This window comes from Chrysemys picta, chromosome 19, assembly GCF_011386835.1.
Source record: "Chrysemys picta bellii isolate R12L10 chromosome 19, ASM1138683v2, whole genome shotgun sequence".
NCBI classification, from domain to species: Eukaryota; Metazoa; Chordata; order Testudines; family Emydidae; genus Chrysemys; species Chrysemys picta.
This window is the reverse complement of record NC_088809.1, coordinates 4,006,131-4,023,938: the sequence shown is the minus strand read 5'-3', so window position 1 is coordinate 4,023,938 and position 17,808 is coordinate 4,006,131. Positions and strand designations below refer to the sequence as shown.

The following is a 17,808-nucleotide window of genomic DNA, read 5'->3' as shown; positions in this document are numbered from 1 at the left end:
CTGCCCCGGCAGAAGACAATCCCTGAGCTCTAGTTAGCTGTGAACCTCTTCAGAGCATATTCTCCATCTCTGCTCTCAGAGTGGGGTATCTGCTTCAGAGGCATGCTGCCTGAAAGGACTGCTCCATAGGGGGAAAGACAGTAGTCAGGGAAGGAACAGCTTTCCAAAGGAGTTTGCATTAGCATCAAATCATTTGACACAGGAACAGTGTGTGCAGATCTCATTCTTCCTCACCTCACGCCTCTCTATGGGCCGGGTGGAGATTTCAATAATAGGGGTAGCTCTAGCATGAAGCTTCCAGTAGAGTTTTGCTGGCTCCCTCCCTAACCTGTAGTCATACCCAGCACCAGGCTATACTAACAGACAGAGCATGAAAGGTTAATATCTGTAATAACTTACCCCTCAGAGCACTGTTCACCTAGAGGTCAAAGGGCTTTTTCTGGGGGGGGAGAAATATTCCCAGTTTACAAATGGGGAAAGTCGGGTGAAGAGCCTTGCCTGGAACCAGTGGCAGAACTGCACATAACCCCGGTTTCCTGACTCCCTCTCAGGTACTTCTCTATACTGCCTCCTCTATTGAGCCAACAAAGCTCCATTCATTCTTGTTGGTCAGTCAGCGTTTATTTAGTACTTTCAAAATCTATTTAACTAAACAGCATACATTTCCAGCTACTGAACAAAAGGCAAATAATTTTTCAATATAAATTCTTCAGTTAAATTTAATAGTATATCAGGTTATTTTCCTTATTGTTTAAAAATATTTGTTTTAAAAAGTTGGAACCTCTTCCAGTGCTTAAGTTTATCAAGTCTCTTCCCCTTCAGCTGAAATAGGTCCCTTGTTAATTAACTGGTGTCTTCATAAGATTAGGTATACTTCACTTGAAAGTATGTTCTGGCTTCTCTCCAGCAGCAAATGGAAATATGCCAAGAGTGAATTCTTTAGTTCCTAATGCTCTAAACACAGCCCCTGCATCACAAAAGGCAAGCCGGGCAGATAGGAGCACAGGTGACTGCAGCATTACAAGACAGATACCTTGCAACCCTCTAACAGTTGTAGCAGGTGTTTCACTTTGGAAGCTGCAGCTAGTTGACTGTGCGGTCAGATTAAATCACAGGGCTAACGAGTGGACAATCTTTTTTTTCTGGGGGAGATTCTAGGGATACATGTCCTGGGTTAGAAGGTGAGCAGCAGCCTCAATGTACATTTAGTCAGAATTAGTCTTGAGTATTAGTAAAATCTGTCTCCACCACACCAGAAAGGAAGACATAGAAGACTAATTACAAGGTGTGGAAGATACTTACTACAACACTAGGCAGATACCATAAAAGGGAAGTACTCTAAAGAAAATGTATCTGCCCATTAAGATGTAAAAAGGCTACCTCTGTTTTATTTTGGGCTTTTACTCTTTACATTAAGTGTATCAGGTCCTGATTTCCCTCTTTTTGGAGGACTCTGGAAAAATCATTGGAGGAACTGAACGGTGATGGCTCCCAGACTGAAACGTAAGCCCACGTTCTACTTCTCCAGCAAAGACTGGGTGAGCTCAGGAGGTGACAGTCCTGAGAAGACATAAGCACGGTCTTGATACAGCATGGAGTAGCAACGAAGGGTGCTGCTGCTTCCTGCTTTGCAGTTCTCTTCTCGCTGGTGGCATGACCAATACTTTATGCCCACTGCTGCATTAATCCCTGTATTGCCGCATGGCTTTTCAAATCAACACGAAGTGCTAGCCCCTGCACTGTTACGAGCTAGTGCATTCTTACTTTACTTCTCATTGCTTTGTGCCCTTAATATTTCATAGAAAAAAAGTAAAACTCTCAAGTTGAAAAAGGTCATTACATAAAGTGTGCGCTCAGAGTACGAGTACTGCGGATTGGTTATAGCAGGTCAGGTCACTTCTCTTCTTCAAGAGTAGGCCACCTGTGAAGGCAAAGAAAGATCTTGTATAACTTCAGCAGAGAGATGGAATAAATTCCAACGCCTAGATATTAACAAAAGTGGGTGTGCATTCCCCACTTGAACAAACTCTGGATCCAACAGGCACTGCTTTTCCTGGCCCCCTTGTCAGTCTCTTATTCCCTATTCTCATCCCCTTTTGACTCTTGTTTTGAGTATGGTGTAGAATCCACAGCCTAGATGCTGCATGCAAGAGAAGAATCAGCTGTTCACAACCCCATGTGAGCTGGCTGTAAGGGTCAAGAGCCAGAGTGATGGACAGAAGGAAAGCCTGCTCACTCCACGCAGTACCCACATCCACGGCTCTGAAAGATTCCCCCCTCTACAAGCAGGGTCTGTAATACGCCACACAAGGAAAGTCCTCTCTTGCTTCAGCAGGACTAGCTGGGCTTTGAAACCTGCTGCTTCTGAGCAATGACAGACCCAGCACACAGTGTCTGCACTGCCAAGACCCCACACAGGGCTTTTCTCTTTAGCACAGGCCACTGATTCTGGGAAAACCCAAACGTCGCCCGCTTCACTGAGCCGGCACGTAACGAGGTGCGGGGAAATGGTAGAATAAGGTTTTATTTCAAAGACAGAGTTGGTCACAGACTGGCACAATAGTTTAAGAGGGACCTCATCTCATAATGCATGGTAACAAAGAATTCGGGAAGGGACAGAAAACCGTGTGCTTCGGGGCTCAAGCCAATCTCTGACGAGTGGAGACCTAAGGTGGACAACAATTAGCCTGCAATTGCCTGATGTGGGGATCTTGCATCTCCGTCTGGCCATGGTCAGACAGGATACGGCACTAGAGGGACAGTGGATGTGATCCCCAATGGCGATTCCAATTCAACCAGTCTTTACTGACATGCTGATCTAGTATTACCCTTCCCCTACGCCCGCAAGTCTACCCAGGCTGTGGCAGGAAAGATTCACAAGTTAGGGTTGACATTATGCTGTGTGGCATGACAGCACACCCAGCCCCTGGTTACCCTCACTTCCCCCAAGGCAGCGTGTAGTGCAGAGGTAGGCAACCTGTGGCACGCAAGCTGATTTTCAATGGCACTCACACTGCCAGTGTCCTGGGCACCGGGGGGTTCTGCATTTTAATTTAAATTTAAATGAAGCTTCTTAAACATTTTAAAAACCTTATTTACTTTACATACAACAATAGTTTGGTTATATATTATAGACTTATAGAAAGAGACGTTCTAAAAACATTAAAATTATTACTGGCACGCGAAACCTTAAATCAGAGTGAATAAATGAAGACTCGGCACAGCACTTCTGAAAGGTTGCCGACCCCTGGTGTAGTGCCTGGTTTGCTGCACTACTGGAAGTTGTTCATTTGGACTTTTAAAGACGTTCTGTATCATGGACCGTCTTGAATCCTCCATCTACTCCAAACTGCAAGAGTTTCATGCCGCCCAGACAGCCCTGCTCCCCCTCTCCAGAGCTTGACAGCACCTCTGGGAGGGAGGGAAGTAGCCCCACATCCACATGGGGAAGTGATTTGTCCAAGGTTACATGGGCTGTCTGCAGCAGAGCCAAGAGCCAACCTTCCCCTCCACAGTATCCCTGTAAGCAATGCGCAGCTACAAATGCCACACATTCAGTTCGTTAGCCAGGCAGCCAGCCAGCCAACTACTCCCAAAGAAAGCTCTAATGGGGAAAGAGTGGTGGAAGCAGCTCTTGCAGATCCCATCTAGCCACGTCCCAACCTGTTCTTCAGGAGGAGGACTCAGTTTCTCACACGTTACCCATCAAATTAGAGCAATAATGGCCTAGCAGACACAGAGGATTTGCCCAAGGATCAGCTCAGCCCTGTTACCGGTCTGGATCCTGCTAGCCTAAGTGAGATCGAAGCAGATTTGAGGGCTTCTGGCTGGCCCTGCTTTCACACAGATCTCAGCTCAAAAGTTACAGTAGACTAGCTTCCAGGAGAGGAGCAAGGCTGGGAAATGGGACCTCCGTGCGCTAACTGGGCTCAGAAATAAACCTTCATTGAAAACACATAATGGTACAGAAAACCAGAGCCCCAAAGCTCACCTTTATCACCGCAGCCAGGATGGCTCCCAGCAGGGCCAGGGCAATGAGCCCCAGGCGGCCTTTGTTAAATCGCTTCAAGAAGAAGAACTTGGCCCAGTCCAGTTTCCTCTGACTGTTTGGCGGGTACCGGATTTTGTTCACACTTTCCATCGTCAGAGACTTAATTAAGCAGGAGCGGCGATGGGAGAAGGTCTCAAAGCTGTGTCTGCCATGGTAGTTGCCCATTCCACTGTTCCCTGAATGTGTCAACACACACACTAGTTAGCATGCAGTTGGTTGGGCAAGTTAATCCGTTGGGCACATCCAGGCTAGCAGTGCCAAAGACACAGAGTATGCACCGTAGACAAGTTCCTTTAGAAACCCAACTCCTCTTCAGTAACCTGCCCTTTGTCAAACCTTCGGGGGTCTAAGTCCCGTTCCCAGAGAACAGGTGTCTGCACCACACCGGGACCCCTTGATGGCACTCTCAGCAGAGGGACCAAGGACTGAATGGGCCTGGAAACGGAGTTAGCGGCTCATCCGCAGAAGAGGTCATTCCAGGTGGAGGAACGTTAGTGCAGCACATGCGGGTGTGCTGGAAGCTGCTTATGGGTGCGTGTCTACCTGTTCTGAGGATAAACAGGGGGAATTCAGGCCAGCACCTTTCTACGGGAACCTGCTGTCTGTATTTATTTAAGAAGGACGAGGGGCCGCCTGCTGTACAGAACTCCAAGGCTCTGATCAGTCACGTGATCATTAGAAAGAACCAGTGGCTAAGATACAGAGAGCAGGACTACACAGCACACTCATGGTTTATTACACAGAGTCACTCACCGACTCCACCGAAGGGCAGATCTGGGAGAGTGTAATGCATAATGACATCGTTTGCAGTGACACCGCCGCTGGAGGTCTCCGATATCATCCTTTTGATCAACTAATAAAACACAAACAGACGATACAATGCTAGATAACCTACCGGCTGTGTTTAATATAAAGTTTTAGAGGGATGATCAACACCATGATAGAAACTATCTTGACAAAGAAATTTAGGGATGATGGGAACCCGCTCATCAAGTTTACTACCTGTGGCTTCAGAAATGTTCTGTTTCTCCAGACATTTAATGGGGACATTTTTTTGGAGGTGGAAGTCTCCAAAACAGCACCATGTAGTGTTCACGTAGCACCCAACATTTTCCTTGGCCTCTTGTCAGATTACAGCATTGTGATGAATGCTTTAAGATCACCACTATAGAGTCAAGTTTTAGAAATGTTTAAAGGGACAAATATTTCAAAGCTAAATGCAATGAGAATCAAGAGGTGAGAACGGGTGGCTGATCAGGGTTACATCACACAGCTCCGGAATTCAGCTGGTAATTCGTCAGCCCCGACTAAGGAAGGTTTGAAAAGTTCCCCTGAGAGAATCCAGAGACTGGCCAACTAAGGAAACACTCTAATAAGCCACCCGTAAGAGATGCAGGTTTTATATGGTTATAAATGTAATAAAATCTCAGCTGTATTCCAAGGGCTGGCAAGCAGGCTAACTAGGGCCAGGTGTCACCATGAAGAAGTTGGTGCTGACTGCACAAGATCCTTTGATGCTCAGACTTTGAGATGCCTGATAACTGTCTTTTGCAGGAGGAGCTACCCTTTGTACAGAGTCTTAATACTCTGCATTAACAGAGTTCTTTCCTGTTTTAGAACTAGGAGTTCAGATTCAAGATGACAAATTCTCTTAGCTACACAAGTACAACCCCACGGCCCTCAATGGAACTGCACCAGCAGCTGGGTTAAACTTCGCTTTCCCAGGCAGACAGACGCACACACCCCTTTCCCTTTTGCTTATAACGTAGTTGGCTTTATCACGTTCCCACTAGCAATAGCCAATTCAGTGATCTGTACAAGATCTGTACTAGCTAGAATCTTTGCAAGTCCAGAGGCCACAACTTGCCTAATATTGTAATTAAAGATTACCAGCCTCTGTTACTGACTGTGTCCTTACCTGAGCTAGTATTTCAGTCTCTGCTACGTTGCCAAGCTACACATTCTTACATAGCACTCTTCTGGTGGTGTATGAACAGGCCTGACCTGTTTCGAGAGCCCGGTCACCCTGAGCTATTATGACGAGCACTGGAGTGGTGGGAAGCCACTTGTCAAAATGACCCATCTATGTTGTGTTCCCACCTGGGTGTGAGGGCAAAACAGATTGATTTAATCTGCCACCATTAAGGATAGGGGAGTTCCAGAAGCTTTGGGAATATCAGATTCCAGAGGACCCAAGAGCTGGGATTTAACAGGAGCTAAAGCCAAACGCACTTAATGAAGCTATGCCAAGGATGAACCTGGCTCTGTGTTTATAATATGCAGGGCAGAGTTGTGTGTCCAACTCTGGAGCCCAGGACCTACCTTTTTATCATTGGAAAATAAATAAAGGGCGAGCGGCTTCTCCCGCTGATTTATGAACTGAATTGCTTCATCCGCACTCTTTATGGTCACGATTGGAAGGAGGGGGCCAAAAATCTCTTCTTTCATGATCTTGGATTCTGGGCTAACATCAGTGAGTATAGTCGGGGCTACGACAGACAGGGGAGAAGACTGAATTAGGACATAGGGAAATAAATGCTCTGCTCAGGAAGCCCCACCCACTCTCCTGCATCTAGCACAGCTAGTATCCCCATCTCAATTTTCAAAGAAAATAAACGCCGTTTTGTTGCTCTAGTCAGGTGGGTACGTAGCCCGTAGGGCCAGAGTAGCCTTATTTCACTAGCAGTAATGCAAGGAACCTACAGGCCTGCATCCTGGCAGACACTGGCCTAAGCAAGTTAGTGTAAGTAAAGCATAGACCTCTGACCTTTAGCACAAATAAAGTGGTCCAACAGTTGCCCTAGATTTTGAGGAACTGGGACTAGCTTGCTTATGAGAAAAGTTGACATGAGACTGAGCAACCGCAGGAATACTGAACTGATACTAAGCTTGGATATTTTCAGAGAGGATTGTTGGCAGACATCTAACCACAAATTTGCTTTAGCAATAGGGATGAGTCAATAAGGATGAATATGCTAGCTTATCAGGGAAAGGCACCCCAATATTATGAGGGTGAGGAAGTTGGATATGGACAGAGGAGGCAGAGTTTTTGTATGAATATTCAGGCTGATTCCCAGGCCTTATATAAGCAAGAACCCACGTGAAGAAGGCAGCTAGCCCACCAGCCTTCAATCCTTTATCACCTATCTTCAAGCACCGGGGATCCGGACCATCAAACCCATTTTGCATGCCAGAGACAGGGCTGGTCCTTTGTCTCATCTCTTACCACCAGATCTCCAAGAAAGGGGTGTGAGTATATAAGTATGAGCATATGCTAGGCAAGGAATAACGGTTAAGATTTCTCTAATACGCTATTATTGCTATTTGCTTCTGTGGTTCGGAGCTTTCTTGTCTCTATTAATTGTATTAATAACAGGTGGCTAAGGTTGTGTTTTGGTCTCCAGGTGAGTACCCTTCCCATACAGCCTGGGGTTCCCTACAAGTTACTGAACTTGTCAGTTTTGACTCTGTTGTGTCTGATCCTGGGGCAAGAACCATAGGGGTCTCCTCTCCTTAGCGGAGTACCAATTGGCATTTATTATAGGACCAGGCTACAATATGTATCATTAGAACAAGAAGCAATGGGCTTAAACTGCAGCATTGGACATTAGGAAAAAGTTCCTAACTGTCAGGGTGGTTAAACACTGGAATAAATTGCCTAGGGAGGTTGTGGAATCTCCATCTCTGGAGATATTTAAGAGTAGGTTAGATAAATGTCTATCAGGGATGGTCAAGACAGTATTTGGTCCTGCCATGAGGGCAGGGGATTGGACTCGATGACCTCTTGAGGTCCCTTCCAGTCCTAGAATCTATGAATTAGCAGTTAGGTCAAGTGACTAGCCCAAAGTCACACAGGAAGTCAGTGGCAGAGCAGAGAACAAACCCGGGTTTCCTGGATCCCAGCCCCACGCTTTATCCCTTTTAAAAAGGGAAGGCAAAAGGCAGACCTCATGCCTGTGGTGTTGGCACCACCTGAGCACAACCAGAGGCTTTGCACCATGGTGTAACTTCCAAACAGGTACCACAAGTCTCTGTGACTTAGAAGAGATTTGTACAGATTAACAGGAGCCTGAGAACTTGGGGGGAAGGAGGGAAGGAAAGACCTGAAAATGAGGAAACTGAAGCTGGTCTGTTATTCTGCCATTCACCGGTGCTTTGTTCATACTAGACCTGAGGAGAATGAATAGCTATATCAAAACACGGAAACAGCCGCCAAACACCTGTCCCGTAGGAACATTAGGCTGCAGTAGGAGGAGATATTCGCTTTTTATTTTAATCATATGCACCAACTGGATTAAATACAGGCGCAATGAGCCAGAAGTCTGACTACACATCAGCTCAGAGAGGAGAGGACACTAGCTGGCATAAGGATCACGGTAACACCTATATGCCACCCTCTTGTCCCAAGCAAATGTAGAAGGAATACCTATAAAGCACGTAGCCTCATCAGTCTCCCCTCCGTAAGCTATCTTCTGTCCTTCCAGCAGTGTCACGAGCCTTTTAAAGTGGTGCTTGTTGACGATCCTTTCATAATCTGGAGATTTTTTTATATCTTCCCCATGGAATTCCTGTAAAAAAGAGAAAAGAAAAGGGGGTGGGGTTTAAAAACTGGACATGTTTGATCAATAATCTGGCACCTCCCTTCCTAGGCCAGAGTCAGCACAGCCATCCGCTGGACTACTGCAGAGGCTGCAAATCCTGTCATGACTCAGATGAGGCCGTTTCTCAGCCTCGGAGGTGCCTGTCATTTCCTTGAAATGTATTCGTGTGCTCTCTGCGGGTGTGGATTTCCAGCTACACTTGACAGCACAGATCTGAAACTCGACAGGCTTGGGAAAACTGAATCGACACTAGGAAACACAAGCGGGACCGTCTGACTAAGGCCTTGGCTACACTGGCGCTGTACAGCGCTGCAACTTGCTGTGCTCGGGGGTGTGAACCCTCCCTCCCCCGAGCGCAGCGCCAGTGTAATCTGTAAAGCGCCAGTGTAATCAGCGCCTGCAGCGCTGCACACTCGCTCGCAGCGCTGCAAGCTACTCCCCTCGGAGAGGTGGAGTACTCGCAGCGCTGGCGGCGCTTCTCAAGTGTAGCCAAGGCCAGAGTAAGTCCCCAGATCTGGCACTGCTACAAGGGCTTTGGAGTTGTCAAGCAGTTTACAAACATTCCAAGGCACACACTTGACACCATCACGAGCCTGAAATACAAGAGCAAAACACACACGGCTACAATTACAAGGAAAGCAGCCGCAGATTTGCAAAGCACGCGTCACTTAACACTTACCCTGAGAGTCTTCTTGATAGTCTCCACTACTTTGTTCTGGATGGACTGGTCACATAGGATGTAATCGGGGGCGATGCAGGTCTGCCCACAGTTCAAATACTTCCCCCAAGCTACCCGTCTAAGGAAGGAAGAAAAGGATTGATCTCCATTTACTAGTGTTTTACTGACAAAAAGAGACATCTCTACCTGGAGCACTGCCGATGCACCACACCCAAACCATTCTGAAGTGATTACTAGCTTGATGTTCAGCATCTCCTAGGAGCACAGCTCCGTGCAGGAGGCTGACTCATGGTGGGGAGAGAAGGAATGCTTCTTACCAGAGACTACACCCCAATGGTGCTCTTTTCTAGTGCTCTGTAAACAAATTTTGAAACCTAGATAAGATGATCTCATTGGAACCCCCATTAAGAGTCACAGGATTCCCCCAGCTGATGCTGACAGGGGATTCTGAAGCCAATGCTGCACGCGGATGTTAAAAAGCAACGGATCCACAGCAGCACAAACTCCAGCAATTCAAGAGCACCTGAACCCTGCAGTGTTCTGCTTTAATTAAAAATAGCCAAGAGTTAGAGCAAGAGCCTTGAACAAGGTACAGCAGCTATCTTTCTGTAACACGCTGCATCAGCATTGGCTATCAGTCGATCATATCTACAGGCTGCAGCCTTCCAAAGTCTCTGCCTAGCAAGACCGTTAGTGCATGTTTGTACAAACAGTGCAGGTTTTAGTCTCATTTTACAAGATTAAACAGGAGCACAGGCATATAAGCATATATAGCTGGATGTTCTGGGAAAGACGGTACCGCCCACCAAATCCGGGAAAGTCAAAGCGAGACTTCAAGTGGGATTAAAAAAATTCAGTGGCTGCAATGACTGAAACGCGACCCAAGTCATGTGTGCCATGCTATGATTTTCTTGTGTTAAAGAACTCTGCGTTCTTACAATTAACGCAAGCCTTGGGGCCCCCATACGAGATACTCAAGCTCTGCTCGGGCAAATGGAAAACTGAGTCATGAGCGTACAATAGAATATGCTTCTTCTCCACAGCTTTTCAATCTGACCCATTTTCTTTTGCTCTGCTGCAGGAAAAATGTTAATACCCCAGCATCCACAATAAGTGGAGTTACTGAATTAGGCCTCTAACAGCTGCTTTAAAGAATGTTGCCTCCTATTTTAAAAACAGCTTTCTAAATATTTGGTTTTGTACTGCTCAGTAATTCACAGAGCAGGGTCCCATCAAGGCAACTGCCAGACACGAGTCTGGGGGAGTGTTCCGAGATTGCTGTTGGGGGACTCTGGACTTGTGCCCTTTGTTCTAGATTCTGCAGGATGGCTGTGAAACTGAATGGGATGAAACAAACAAAAATCCAAAACCACAGCCTCGATCCTGCCAGCTACTTGCACATGGAGCAACTTGCAAGACTGGGTCTATTTAAATAACGAGGGGGCAGCTTAAGCTAATTTTTGCACCTTTTAAAGTCTCCTCCCTCGCCCAATGCGGACAGTCAAGTATAATCAACTGTGCAAACTGCTACATCAAATGTATTTAAACTAATTAGATAAAAGCTTTTAAAAAACATTAACAGAGCCAAATATGCTAAAATAAAAGGTTCATCTTTCAGTTTCTATTTGCCAAAACTCAAACAAGCAGAAGGGGGGGTTAAGTGGGAGCTAACCAAAACCCCCAGACAGAGAGAAACCAGCGTAGGAAAGGAGAGTCTGGCCATAAGCCGCCACCAGTCAGAGAGGCATGCGTCCAACTGTGAGAGCCACAAACACTCCTCATGGACTTCTCCCCGCCCCCAGCAACTGATCCCCAGAGGACAAGCTCACCTGCAGGCAATGTCCAGGTTGCAGTCCTTATCAATGTAACACGGACTTTTTCCACCCAGTTCAAGCGTGACAGGGGTGAGGTGCTTGGCAGCAGCTTCCATGACAATTTTGCCCACTTGGGAACTCCCGGTATAGAAGATGTGATCAAACCTCTCCTTTAGCAGCTCAGTTGTCTCCGTGACCCCTCCATTAATAACTGGGTACAGGTCCTTCAAATGCAGGCAGAAAGAGCAAGATGTTTGTGTAACTGACTTGACTTTGGTGCAATAAAGGTCAAGAGATTTGTAACACTAGATCATTACTTTGCTGTCACTGCATGACAAGGTCACTGCAAATGCAGAGCCACCATCCCATTTGGACTGTTTGCCTAGAAATCTCAACACTGCAAAATGTCTCCCACGCCTGATGTGAGCTGTTCACTCCAGATCCACAGTCTGACTCCTGGCAAAGCACCAATTGCTTTACCAAAGCTGCAGCCACTTGGGGGACAAGTGCTGCCAGTCCCAGGTTACAGAAGCCAAGATGAAACCAAAGCCAACAGCGGCAGTTTTTGGTGCAGAAATGGCATTTGTTCTTAGCTCTTGGACATTTTTACTGATCATCGGAATAAGCACCACAACAATCCAGCAGGATGGGAAGTCTGGTTTACTTTCATGGCTTCATTATCTTTAGAGAACTGTCTGAAGAGGCAGGATTGCAGCATCGCCGGAAATACCTGCAGCTGTGTCTCCTGGGCCATCTGGCTGTGCTCATTAAAGAGTGCTGACGTGCTAATGCTGCCTGTGGGGAAGAATTAAGCCTCTGCTGCTGATAAACCCCACTACCCAGAGTTCCTTTAGCAAGGCATGGACTAGACTAAAGCGTTTACTGCCTGCCATTCCAGCTGAAGGAGCCTGTTCTCTTCTAGCCAGGAACTCCCATCCCATCCCCATTCTTCAAAATGGCAGACACCTGGAGTCAAACATGGGGGTACTAGCAGGCACTAGTGCTTCACAAACACCACCACCGGCAGGTAGGAAACCTCATGCTGCAGGGCTTAAGTGAATCTCTAACTATTCGAGACCAGAACGAGACCTCACGCAGGGGGAAGATTAGCACATATCTGTCTCAGGCAGGGTTCTTGCATCTCCTGAAGCATCTGGCGCTGGCCACTGTCAGTCAGCATACAGAGCTCAGTGGACCTTGGGTCAGATCCAACATGGCTAGTCCCATGTTCCTAAGAAGGGGAAGCCTGAACTGTCTGAAAGAAAGGACCTATGATGAAATGCTCCGTGGCAGCAGTCAGGAAGAATTGCAACATGTTCCCCTTGCAAAAGGCATAGAAAACGCTGGCTTGGTTTAACATTGTGGGAAGGAGGAATTCCCTTTTGGCAAATCACCTGCTAGCCCTGCACAGAGGAGTTGGGAAATGAAAGTCTCCAACATGTCTGGCATTCAAGCCACCTCTTAACTTCCCCCCTACCCCTAATACAGAAACACCCCTCACTTATCCCATTGTGCCAAGTCTAGTAGGTTTGGGGATCTCAAGGCAGCTCTCCACCAAAATGAGGCTGGAGCAGTTTCCTAGTTGGGGCCAATCAAATCGGTAGTTTTTACATCTATCCCCAGTGAGATTTTAACACTCAAACACTGCAAGTCCTGTCAGGGCTAGGATATGAGAATCAAAACTGGCCTTAAAGAGGAGCATAAGCAGCGCAGCAAATCTCACCCTAAGAGGGATTTGGTAGGACACATATAGGCCCAGAGGTGGACTGGCCTTTATCCTCTCACTGAGAGCTGAGAGACCCACTAGCCCACCAGAGATGGCCAGGAACGGCCAGGTTTCTACACCCAAGTAGCTGTGACTGCAGACGAAGAGTGGTTGCAACATTCTGATTCTATGTCACTGGCACAAAAGCAGCAGCTATTCACTTTAGAAATCCTGCTGTTTCCCCAGCCCCGGTGCTACCACACCGCAATGCTGTCCTTTTACAGTGCCCGAGTTAACTTGCAAAGTAATCTTTTGTAAACAGCGCGGGTCAGGATGCAATCGTGCTGGGATCCCCTTTGTGCTACGATGCTAATCACAGCATCCCGGCTTGCAGAGTCTGGATACTTTTGGGGAGAGCAGGTCACCATTCATGACTTAAACCTCAGGAGGCCTGAACCTGTCGTTGCTGAAGTCAATAGCAAAACTCCTATTAATTTCTAACCGAGAAGCAGGCCCTAAAAGGAATGATACCACACTTGGTCCCACAGAGACCCCTGTCCTTCAGATGCAGCTCGGAACACTGACCGGAAAGGCCCAGTCTGCTTGACTTTACAAGACACTAACTGCCTGGAACATTCCCTCATGCATGAGCTCCTCATGGACACCTGCAAAGCCACCTCATGATTTTCCTTCTAATCCCTCCATAAACTCCCCTTTGTTGATCCTGTTGTTCAGAATAGTCTCACCGTTAGCCTGTGCTCCCCCTCCACCCTGTCTGTTTGCTGCATCCACCTGCAAACTCTGTAGGGCAGAGACCATCTTTGGTACATGCCGGTACAGTACTTGGCATGATGGAACTTGGATTGGCAGAGCCCTGCAGATATCTACTTTATGTCTGCAGACAATGTTTACGGATGGATGTGGATCCAAATTTTATGTCTAGAGCCCTGCAGATATCCACTTCATATCTGCAAATATCCACGGATCATGTTTGCGGATCGTGGATCAGATACGGATACAAAGTTTGTATCCGTAGGGCCCAGGCACTACAAAACAAACAAACAAACAACTAAAAACAACAGAACTGTCAGGAGTGTTGGCTTTTACTGACCTTGTCAATATACTGTGGGATCAGCTCAGCTACGAGTTTTGCTGTATTTTCACTTATCTCTGAAGGTTTGATTACTACAGCATTTCCTAAGAGACAAAAATCAGGACAATGTGTTGTCTGCTTGAGCCTGTAACACTAAGGGGAGAAAAGATGACCGTAAAGGCCAACAAAACAAGGCATAAGGGTTATACCATACCTGCTGCAATGGCCCCTATTAGAGGCTGCATAATCAGGACAAAGGGGTAATTCCAAGCCCCAATGACCAGGACCACACCCAGCGGTTCATGGTGGATGTAGACCTCATCTGTCAGCGTCATTATATTCTTGGGAACAGACTTAGGGGCGACCCATGTAGGAAGGTTGTCCACCATCAGGGCGATCTCCCCCAACACTCCCATAATCTCGAAACTGAATGCATTGCATTCACTCTGTAATAAATAACAGGGTGCTCTGTAAGTGAACACCAAAGCAATGGCGCCATATTGACACCCAGAGCCAGAAACAGGACGATGGCCAATACAATTAGCACAAGCTGAATCTGCATCGAGCGGACGGCGTGGTCTCCTTCGCAGCGGGCACACGCACACATTGCACAACAGCGGGGAGGTGATTGGGACATTTCCCCTGGGGACACATTTATACAACAGACGTGACTCTGCTTCAGAGCCTATGTACGGAGATATCCCATCTCCTAGAGCTGGAAGGGACCCCGAAAGGTCGAGTCCCGCCCCCTGCCTTCACTAGCAGGACCAAGGACTGACTTTGCCCCCGATCCCTAAGTGGGGACTGAACTCACCACCCTGGGTCTAGCAGGCCAATGCGCCAACCCCTGAGCTACCCCTCCCTGCCCCCCATTCGGCCTCAGCCAAAGGGTCTCGCCCTGACAGGAGCAGGCGGCTGCAGGACTCGGCGGCTCCGGCCACCCCAGGTCTGAGGCGTCGCTCCCGAGCCCCGCGCAGCTCGGGGTACGCTCAGCGCCCCGGGGCACAGGCCGGGCCCAGCCGGCCCGTGGGGACAAGGGGGGCACCGGGCACCTTGTGCAGATCCGCGCGCAGGGCGGCGGCGATCTCCGGCTCCTTCTCCTTCACCATCCGCTCCAGGGCCCGCAGCTGCCGGAGCCGGAACTCCAGCGGGCGGGACCGGCCCGAGCGGAACGCGGCCCCGGCTCGCGCCACGACCTGCTGCCGGGTGTCCATCGGGAGCTGCCGGAGAGAGCGGCGGTCACAGGCGGCTCCGCTCCACCCCCCCACCCCTGACACGGCCTCCTTCCGGTCACCTGACCGGGTAGGGGGCAGCCGCACTTCCGGTCCCCCCACCCACCTCAATGGAGAGCGTGGAGGGGCCCCTGGGAGGGACTCAGGCTCCCCCCCCCCGAGAATGGAGGGGCCCCTGGGGAACCCCCCAGAGAATGGAGGGGACGCTAGTGGAACCCAGACCCCCCTAAAGAGAGAATGGAGGGGCCCCTGGGAGGGACTCAGGCTCCCCCCCCAAGAGAATGGAGGGGCCCTGGGGGAACCCCCCCCGAGAGAATGGAGGGGCCCCTGGGAGGGACTCAGGCTCCCCCCCCAAGAGAATGGAGGGGCCCTGGGGGAACACCCCCCCGAGAGAATGGAGGGGCCCCTGGGAGGGACTCAGGCTCCCCCCCCCCAGAGAATGGAGGGGCCCTGGGGGAACCCAGACCCCCCTAGAGAGAGAATGGAGGGGGCACTGGGGAGAGTGAGCCTGATGCCTCCCCCAACACACCCAGGGAAGGGCGGGACCCCGCTGCCCCACCTGCTCCCAAGCACGTGGAGTTTGTAGAGGATCCTGGCCGAGGATCCCTGTCAGGGTGAGCACTATGTCGGGGTGGGTGCAGGTCCCCAGGAGGTGGGTGGTGAGCAAGTGCAGTGTCGGGTGTGGGTGGGGTCAGTGTCAGAGTGGGTGCAATGGGGGTGGGTGCATGCCCCCATCATGCAGAGCCAGGCACCAGCCCATAACACCTGCTTTATTCCATCTGTCTGTGGCTTCTGCAGCCCGTTCTGCTTTTCTTAGGGCTGATTTTCAGAAGCATTGAGCACCTGCAGCCCCGTGACTTTATGTGGAGCGGTGGGGGCTACATACCCCTAAAAATCAGGCCCTTAGTGCCCAGCTTGTACCCAGTGCTGTGCAGCTGTGAGTTGTGCCACAGATAGCGAGTCCCTGCCTCAGGATGTCTACACTGCAGCTGGTAGCGTGCCTCCTGGCCTGGTAGACTGACTCCACCTAGTGCGCTAAAAATAGCTGTGTGGAGGTTGTGGAATGGGCTAGCCCCGGTGTTTGAGCCTGCCCACCCACCTGGGTCTATACTTGAGTCACAAGCTCCTGCCATGTCTAGTTTTAGGACGCTAGCTAGAGCAGAGCTAGCCCTGTCGGTCTGGGAGGCACTCACCCAGCTGCAGTAGGGACATACCCTAAAGGCCTGAGCAGCAAGTATGATATAGAACAAGCAAAAGAAAGTGTACGGGGCTTAGATCTGAATTTCACATAGAGGTGCAATTTCAGTTGTCCTTAAGAACAGGGGCAGTTGATGTGCAGCACCTGGGAGGTGGATGCAGGGGCCTAGGGCAGCAGCATGACAGTGGATACAAGATCAGGAGTAGAGAGAGGAGTGGAAGGGAGGGACTAAGTGTAAGAGAGATGAAGGTAGAGACAGAGAAGGGTGGAAGATATAATGAAGGAGCCATTGCAATCTAGGGCACGAGGTAAATTACTCTGCAAATTTGCAAACAACACTAGGGCCCTGACAGGTTCAGGTATAGCCAGCCCAAGAGGCTTGTTCCTGAACCTGAGTCAATATTTGCAGAGCATGTAGGACTCATTAGAACAAACAGGTACATAGGCATTTACATAGAGCTACTTCACCCCTCCCAGCAGGTAGAGCCGCAGCTTGGCCCAGGGAGTTGGCATCTCTGCCAGTGCCCTACAGCTGTTGGCAAGGCTACTAATCCTCTGCTCATTAATTTTGAGATCATGAAGTCACAAGATTATGGCTGCGATTGGGGAATAGTTAGCAGGGGGCAGAGAGACTCCTGAGCACCAAAGGACCCTATGTTCATGCAAATAATAATAAAAGCCTATGGACAACACGCCAACAGAACACAGCTGCTTGACCTATGGCACTTTCTCTCAGTAAGTCTATTTCAGAGAGGTCCATGGGATACCAGCTGCTCTCTTGCCAGTTCCCAGGGTGAGGCAGGGCAGCTGACAAATCTGCCCTGCCCACATTCTTTCCCAGACTTAGGGAATTTATTTAAACATATCCCCCCACACCCTCATGTTTATTTAAATGCTACCAAAAATTGTAAATATTAAGAATTAATTTATTTTGAAGTGTGACACCATTCACTCTAGTGGCTGGGCACCCACCCTGCAAAACACAGCTTGATCATTGCAAATTTTACAATGATAGGAGCTCCTGGTTATAATGAAGCCATTTGTGTTCACAGAACAACTTCACTGTAAATGGAGACTTCATTCAATCTAGGATCACCCTCTCCCCAGTCCACTCTATTAAAACAATACAGGCATTTCATTCTATGTCTCTGTATGTCAGCTTCCACTACATAATTAATACCTAAGCAAGAGGAGGAAAGCTATTCCTGCAAAAGCTCTCTTCCTTGCCTGAGAAAACAAAGGGCAGAAATTTCATAGTAAATAGGCGCAGTGGCTCCCCTTCCCTGGGAGTAGGTAGTTTGCTATTAAGATTTAACAAAAGTGGCTTGTTATGAAAAGACATTACCTTAAACGCAGCTTCTCCCCAGACTTCTCGACAGCAATGAGTGCAAAGAACACAGCCCTGCCCCTAACACCTCCCTACTTTGACTTCATC

General features: G+C 48.7%; 1 protein-coding gene across 1 annotated transcript; it reads right to left on the bottom strand.

Moving 5' to 3' along the window:
- Window positions 1-602: 602 nt before the first annotated feature.
- Window positions 603-17,808, bottom strand: ALDH3A2 (aldehyde dehydrogenase 3 family member A2). Its single transcript, XM_005298164.5, has 11 exons — window positions 17,719-17,808; window positions 14,996-15,163; window positions 14,158-14,389; window positions 13,962-14,047; window positions 11,161-11,369; window positions 9,332-9,449; window positions 8,478-8,619; window positions 6,374-6,540; window positions 4,805-4,904; window positions 3,992-4,227; window positions 603-1,921 (listed from the first exon to the last, which is right to left on the bottom strand). The coding sequence occupies exons 2-11, from the start codon at window positions 15,155-15,157 to the stop codon at window positions 1,907-1,909; spliced, it is 1,467 nt and encodes a 488-aa protein (XP_005298221.2). The 5' UTR covers window positions 15,158-15,163; window positions 17,719-17,808; the 3' UTR covers window positions 603-1,906.

What these genes read in the sequence shown, in the direction of transcription:
- ALDH3A2 (XM_005298164.5), bottom strand. Translation starts at nt 15,157, where the DNA reads ATGGACACCCGGCAGCAGGTCGTGGCGCGAGCCGGGGCCGCGTTCCGC. An exon ending in TCCCACAGTATATTGACAAG is followed by an intron (nt 11,370 to 13,961) that starts GTCAGTAAAAGC and finishes CTGCATTTGAAG; the next exon opens with GACCTGTACCCAGTTATTAA. An exon ending in AACCTGGACATTGCCTGCAG is followed by an intron (nt 9,450 to 11,160) that starts GTGAGCTTGTCC and finishes TTCCTTCCTTAG; the next exon opens with ACGGGTAGCTTGGGGGAAGT.